At 40.2% G+C, this 7,855-nt stretch overlaps 1 protein-coding gene across 2 annotated transcripts; it reads left to right on the forward strand.

Annotated features, from left to right (window-relative positions):
• The first annotated feature begins 498 nt into the window (after positions 1–498).
• On the forward strand, positions 499–4,003 carry cdca7a (cell division cycle associated 7a). Of its 2 annotated transcripts, none has more exons than XM_020931841.2 (10): positions 499–593; positions 1,216–1,347; positions 1,424–1,546; positions 1,622–1,813; positions 1,900–1,974; positions 2,056–2,247; positions 2,321–2,449; positions 2,529–2,678; positions 2,753–2,889; positions 2,958–4,003. In XM_020931841.2, the coding sequence occupies exons 1-10, from the start codon at positions 573–575 to the stop codon at positions 2,989–2,991; spliced, it is 1,185 nt and encodes a 394-aa protein (XP_020787500.1). In that variant the 5' UTR covers positions 499–572; the 3' UTR covers positions 2,992–4,003. The 2 variants fall into 2 exon arrangements, with proteins under 2 accessions (XP_020787500.1, XP_020787501.1); XM_020931842.2 differs by having other exon boundaries at positions 1,427–1,546.
• The last annotated feature ends 3,852 nt before the right edge of the window (positions 4,004–7,855 follow it).

The following is a 7,855-nucleotide window of genomic DNA, read 5'->3' on the forward strand; positions in this document are numbered from 1 at the left end:
AGAGCAGAGGCCACTTCTACTGTTGTTGTTTTTTTTTTATGTTTTTGACCAAGGTGGTCTCCATGAATATTTCTCAGGTTTGGTAGTTTTGTTTTTAAATTAAAGATATAGTTTACTGTCATCATAACAAACACAGGCAATGTGTTAATTATAATCATACACCAGCATAAACCCCAGGACAGAGGTCCCACATCACTACTTCCACCTTTTACCCGCCGAGTATGCAAATTGAGCGGGGTTTGTTCGCGCGGTTTGTTGTAGTCCCGGAAGATCCATCGCTTTATTTCATAAACCGTATCAAAAACGTGCATGTCAGCATTGGAAATACAACAAACTCGTGTTTTCGACGTTCTGCATTTAAAATGTTTTGAACATCGCTACTCTAAAGTAAAATCAGTATTTGTGTAATTTGCTTTTCGTCGCCTTACTTTGTGTGGTACTTCTAGGACCCGTCAGGGGCGCGCGAAATGAACGGAGGTAGTTGTGCGCGAAGTTGCAGCTTTGTTCACTTCACTGTGCCCCTCCGCGCGCGCTGACTTGGACACTTTTTGGCTCCACTGTGGGAAGAGAAAATGCCTACTACTCGCTCCATGGTAAGAACTACACTATGCTTTTAAATCCTATATCTTATGCATGTTGTTTATACTGATACAGAGAGGGTGTTGACTGTAAATATACTACTAAATACACGTGGAATTTGATTCAAAACCAAATTTCACGTTGCATTGTATTGTTACTGTTCTGAACTTATTTTTGTGTACATGAACTAAAAACAATGTTAGTTGATTAGCTTTTCAAATACGTGCAAATGGAAAAGATGAAGAATTTGCAGGTTGTATCATCAGTTTGCTATAACGGTAAACTCATACCACTTTCTCAAAATATTATAAGCCTGAATTTCCCTTTCGGAGGATCAATAAAGTATTTATTCATCTATCTATCTTTATGAGCAATGCAGTGTTCATAAGATTCAGCCAGAAACAAATCTTTGGTCATGTTTACAACAGGGTGTGTCTCATGATAAGGACGTGCCCATGTGAGTGAGCAAACACAAGTCCATAGCGTGGTATTAAGTTGTTTTAAATGAATAACATGACTATTTAAAATATTACACCAAAATACCAATAAAATGAGACTTAAATTTACGCATATTGTAACACCCTGTTGTCTGACCTGAATTATGTTTTTAAATCCATGCTTTTTGCTCTTGTCCAGAGAGTAGCCGCACAGTCGGCGTCCTCCAGAAGTCTGAGGAACTTTCGCAGCGTCCCTCTGGTTCCTATGGAAACCTCCTCATCAGATGACAGCTGTGACAGCTTTGGCTCTGATGGAGGCTTTGCAAACACTGTAAGCATTATACTATAATGTAGAGGCTTGGTCTTGTCCCCTTATGTGCAGCTTTTTCAACTGTGTTTTGTTATAGCAGCGCAGAAGTCTGCGGCAGAAAAGGCCAGCAGAGAAGCTCAAGCCAGTGGCGAATGCATCAGATGAGGACACCTGCAGTGGGTTTGAGGCCCATGTGATAAGCAGCCGGATGAAGGCCATGGTAAGTGTCCATGGTGTGGACAAGTATTTTATATGTGATAATAAAGATCTAATAATGAAGTTTATGTTGTTCTAGAAAGTGGATTCTCCGAAACGTGCGCGCCAATCCAGTGGACTGAAGGTGGCCTTGAGTTTCCCGTCCAGAAAAACCACGGCCAAAAAGAGGCCCGTCTCTGAACCACTGCCTCAGCCCAAAGCTGCTGACTCTGATGAGGAGGACGACTTCATCAAAAAGAGGGCGCTGAATATTAAAGAGAACAAAGCTATGGTATGGGGGTGAAAATCATTTATTACACAACTATTACTGATGGTGTATAACTACTGCTTTATTAAAATCTCTGAAATGTTCCATAGCTTGCAAAACTTATGTCCGAATTGAACAAAGTTCCTGGGCTTTTCCCTGGGAGAATGGCAAAGTCCTCTATCACAGTAAGTTACATTCTGTGTATATTTATGATGATTTGAGATTTTTTTAAGTGGGCGATATTAATCTGTTTTGAATTCTTCTAGCCAAGGAAAAGTCCTCAGAAAGTTAGAACGCCAAGAGCACTTCGGAAGAACCCAGAGCGTTTGACCCGTCCACACACTCGCTCCCGCTCTCTGGTGGATGGGCCTCCCAGCCCCACCCCTGAGGAGGAAGACCCCGAGGACAAGTTCAGCCTGGTGCGCAAGAGCCGCTACTATGAGGAAGTGGATGAGCCTGTAGGTTCCTTTTGTATACTGTACTGTATTCCATAAGGAATAAATTATTAAACATAGTGTCTTGTGCCCACAGCCTCGTCGGCGCACCTACAGTGGCATGAAGGCCATTCCTCATGTGGTGAGGCCGGTGGAAGAGATCACAGAGCTCGAGCTGGATCGCATCTGCAATAATGTTCGGGAGAAAGTCTACAACCAGTCCACAGTATGTGCAAAGTTGAGACGCACTGTTAGGTATCTGATGTTAAACAGCTGATCAATTGTGATTTATTTTTCCTCCTCAGGGCTCAACCTGTCATCAGTGTAGACAGAAGACCATTGACACCAAAACCTGCTGCCGCAACCCTGAATGTGTTGGGGTGAGAGGGCAGTTTTGTGGACCATGTCTCCGTAACCGTTACGGAGAGGAAGTGAGAGACGCTCTATTGAATCCGGTCAGTCTCAGAACCTCACATTGTATCTGTTTAACTGTCTTTGGTGTTAAGTCTGACCCATCATCTGCTCTCAGGAGTGGCAGTGCCCGCCATGCAGAGGGATCTGTAACTGCAGCTTCTGCCGGGCAAGAGAGGGCCGCTGTGCCACTGGAGTCCTGGTTTATCTGGCTAAATATCACGGCTATGACAATGTGCATGCCTACCTCAAAAGGTTTGTATAGAAACTCATTTACTCTGGTCTTTGTCTGGCTCTTGTTTTACCACTGACTTTCTCTGCAGTTTGAAGAAGGAGCTGGAGGAGAGCGGCGAGTGAAGAGCACATCAAAGCTGTTTGCTGTTGCACCTTCACCACATTTAGATTTACACTTGAACGTACTGACATTGTTAAAAGGCATTACTGTCCATAGGCATGTATGCAAAATCAAATGAACCACATTTTTTTTACCAGTTTGATAGACCGAGCTTTTAAAAATTGTTAAAAAATTTGATCTCTTATTTTTCCTGGATTCCACATGACTGGTAATTCTACATAGTTTGTATTTTTAAAGTTCTCTGGTGTTCTACTCAGACCACAGAAGGCTTGTCTGAACTCGCTTTAACCTTTTTGTACATATTTCCTAACACGTTATCCTTGCCCCATTCAGGAGAAGTATTTTCTTTTTAGACTTGTTCAAAAGTGTTACATTGTTTTAAATGTAATTTGTTTTGTACAGACCCTTTTTATATGAACTAAGCTGTAACATTTCACTTGGTGCCTTTTTTTATACAGTCTGTTGTCAGATGTTATGTGGTCTGCTGAAATGGCTGAATAGTCCTGGTGCTATCACATTGTACAGGTTTAAAAAAGGCACTGTTCCCATTTTGTACCAAGAGGAATAGTGTGATATAGTGGAGCGGCTGCTTAAATCCCCTTCATTAGATAACCATCGCTAATGGAGTGGAAACAATTAGCACACTCTAATGGGGAGCTCATACCTGTAAATCACTGGATCCTGTTAAAAGCACATTGCTGCTCTGCTCCAGTCTCTCTGCCTCATTTCTGCCCTGTACTGTTAAATAGGACTGGCTCAAGTGGCAGCAGGAGTTATGAGCTTCGTTTTCCCCTCACAAGTGTGAAACTCCACTGGAAATGACCTGACATTATACTTGAGCCCTTCAAATGTACTTGATGTGACCTGCCCAAAGATGAACGGTTCTATTATCTTGTTTTGTATGGAAGTTGAGCTGCATTTTTTTTTCTGTCTGAGATTAACTGTAATGTGTAATTGTTTCTGTTCATATTTGAGTTGTTTTAACTCATTTTCATTAAAGTCTTAAATGCAGAATATTGTGGGGTTTTCTTTTAATATGACAGTCTTGACAGTGGCATAATTACTATTATTTGATCAGTCTAATAAACAGTAATGGGACTGTTACAAATGTATGAAAAACAGCAAAATAGTATTTTAATGAGAGAGTCCAAGTGTACGCATGTGTGTAAATGTCAAACCTGTAACTTTTATTTTAGAATTTAGCTTAGCCAATATGGTTTAAGTAGCACTAGATTAACAATGATGTGATAGAAAACATTTAATACAGATGCATTTTTACAGTGACAATGCATGGAAACATGGTTACTAAACAGGATTTGCAGCTGATGTTATGTACACAGCTTCAACTATTAGAATATGTGTCAACTTACTAGCACATTGTATTTACTTACTTAACCATTTGCAGGGAGACATATGTACTTAGACTCAGATATTGATAAAAAAATAAAGCCAATATTGACATTGTAATCATATAGTAATAGATACTAATTACTTTTTCAACAAAGAATTATCTGCACAACAAAATTATTTCAAAATCAATCAACTGTTTTAGTTAAATTCCCTCTTTTTCCTCCTCAAATATGAAATGTTTGAGAAACTATTATTAGGGTAATAAAGATGCACTTGAGAATACTAGTCCTGTATTAAACACCAATGATCATCCACTTTGGGATGATGAATATTTAGGGAAGTAATTGTTTACAACGCTCGAGCATTGAGCTGATCTGGTAATCAGGCTATGAAATACAATATTTATTCATTAGAGCAGATTTAATGAGGCCTTGCAGCGCTAATTATGAAAACCAGTGTAGCAGTAAATGAGTAGTGCTGGGCGGCGGGCTGTGGGGTACCTGTCGGGAGGGACGATTCAAGTGCCCTCGGAGCAGATCCACAGACCTGACTCAGGACATAGATCACCCCCCATACCCCCCTACACACACACACACACACACAAGCAGGGGGACACTCCACACACCTGACTCAGGACATAGATCACCCCCCTACACACACACGCACACATGGGTGGGAAAGGGCACAGATGGGCCCTGCTCCAACACATTCCCGTGGCCCCACATCTAGTGTTTAATGTGCACTTTCACATAGAAAACATAGTAGCAACACTGGACTGCTATAAACTAATTATAATACTGGCCCAGTACACTGTAGTGTCTATTAAAAAAGGTTTAGTCCTTAATGATCTCTACTTGTTTGACCACCTAAAACCAAAAGGTCAGTAGCCAGCATGCCACACAATACACAATCAGTTTAAAATATGTAAATTTGTTCGCTATGACACTTAAAAAACAAACATATTGTACCTGTTTTCCTTGTATTTGATTGGAGAACATCACAGCAGCTTCTCGGACACCTGAATGACACACAAGTATTTTAACTGTATTCACTCAGCATCGCTCTTGTTTTGGGTCACTATGAATCTTGTTGGAGGGCAATAATGAATAACAAACATCATTACTATAAAATATAAACATGGTGCTAAAATTGGATCAGAAATACCGTGTAAAGCCACTACGCCATGTGAACTTTGTTGAGGACATGCTGAAGCACAGTTTGTCACTCATGTACTCGCTGTAGTGTGGACGGAGGAGGGGTCTGCTCACTTACAGCGGGCGTATGTAAAATGAAATGTATAATTTATAAGCCCGCCTATATACCATTCACTTAAAATGTGGAGCAGCCCTGGCGCTTATTCTGCACTTTGTATTTGTATGCGGGACTGGAGAGATGTGGTTGGATTTCTCAGCATAATATGGCTTTTGATTGACTGATATTTTCATTTATGGCGGCAGGGTAGCGTGAAGACTGTTAATTTGCCAGAGAGTCCTGCAGGTCGACTGTGATTGTACTCGAGCCAGAAGAAAAGCTCCATAAATGAAAAGTCGCAGGGCACAATCACAATCTGTGACTCCGAATCAACTGATTAATTATAATTTAGCAGCAGTCTGTCAGGCCACAGCCATAAACACTCTTTAGAATCGGTGCTTAACCAGTGCTCCATGCGGGACACCCAGAGACATGAGCCACCAGCCACACTGTGTATGGGTATGTGTGTGAGGGAACGCACTTTGAGGACTTCTTTTACTAAACTGTCAAAGGGTCAGTTTTTCTTTTTAATTATGGACTGAATAATATTTGTGTCTGAAATAAAGAAAAAATAATGAATACTTCTTTCAGTAGTTTTTTTTTTTTTTATTAAAAGGTGTATTTATTTGCACGTAAACAATTTGGAAGTTGCCTAAGTTAAGTTGTGCTGTGCTGTGTTGAGCTTCTTTAAGCTTAAGATGATCCAATGGGGTTTAAGTAACACTAGACTTACTATGATGTGATATATGGATTCATTTATTGGGACGAGTCAATCAAACATAGCTGTATACACCACATCAGCTGCAATCATACAGCTTCAACTATTAAAATATGTGTTAGATGACTAGCCCATTTGGTTTTTATGCTTTTATTTATGTAAGTGAAGTTGTGCCACTGTGATCAAATGTATGGAGAAGTAAACCAATGGATTTACAGTGGCTAGAGGGAGCTTGGACCATTCTTGTTTTGCTGTGAGAGGTGTCATGTAGTGAAGCTATCTCTGTTGCTAACAAATGTAAAGTGTGCAGAGAAAAGCCTTGTTCAATTCACTTTCATGCCTTTGTTTTTTGTTTCTTTCCACAAGGGTTAAGTAAGAGGAGCTCATGAATGTGACTATAGGGCCACAAGTTACTCGGGGAGACGCTATAGGATTAGATATGTTAATGAATCATCTATTTGCATGACTAAACAAGCTCGTAGACTACCATGTAATCAACCTTCTCTTAAGTTTGTGTAGAAAGGATTCGCATTTAAATACAAAGTCAGTGTTAAAAAGTCACACAGTCACATATTTTAAAACAACAAAAATAAACTAGTCTATTTTGCTGTCAGAACTTTCCCTCTTGAAGAATGCCTGCCCTCCTCGTGCTTCAGGCGGGCAGAGTGCTGTTTGTAAATGCACACCGTGAGTGACTCTGGGTGGCAGGAGCCGGACTGATGGAAACAGCGGTTTGGTCCAGGTGTCAGGGACATTATCAGAGAAAAGGGGCTGCCTGCAGTTGCTCCATCTCCCAGGAAATTGCCAACTCACCCTAACAAAGGAAGCCATAAGTGCACTAGCGCTGCCTTGGAGGGGAGCGTGATAAGATGACATTATAAATAGTGAATTGTTCCCTGAAGCTAGAGGGGCAGACACATCGGGGGACTCTGACAATTCCACTTCTCCTAGCGCGACTTCGAAGCTAGTCTAGTTTATATAAAAACAAAATAAACTGCTTATCATTTTGGATACTTTTTGAACGTGTTAAGCCGAACGGTACATAGTCAAAGTATGCTGGAGAGTAGTTTTTCACACTAGAATAAACCAAAACCAAATAAAGAATATTTACTTTTTGATTAAATGGCATCTGAGAACAATGCAAATTTACTGAAGGTTTGATTTTTCCTGAGGGCTATGGCGGTGATAAGAATTTTGATAAAGTATTTTGTGTTATAGATACATTATAATTTAAACTTATTTCATATTTTAGAGGGTGTACCTGGAACTTGCAGGTTTGCTCAGTTTATTTTTGAAGATCTAAGCTGAATTATTTTCAAATTACTCATTATAAATTAATTTGTATTTGGCGTTTCTGTTGACAAGTGGGTTAATAATATTATTTTTGCTTATATTTTGCGTACGAATTGTTTAATCTATACGCTGAGTATTGAAGAAAAAGCAATTGCAGTTTCATGTGCTGTCGAATATGCAAGTACTTACTTCTGTATTGCGCCTGAAGGGGGAGCTCTAATACAGGCGACTCACTGTACTTTGAGCATTCGTTT

The sequence above is a fragment of the Boleophthalmus pectinirostris genome, unplaced genomic scaffold, assembly GCF_026225935.1.
Source record: "Boleophthalmus pectinirostris isolate CB_2022bp ecotype Guang Dong unplaced genomic scaffold, ASM2622593v1 HiC_scaffold_1, whole genome shotgun sequence".
NCBI classification, from domain to species: domain Eukaryota; kingdom Metazoa; phylum Chordata; class Actinopteri; order Gobiiformes; family Gobiidae; genus Boleophthalmus; species Boleophthalmus pectinirostris.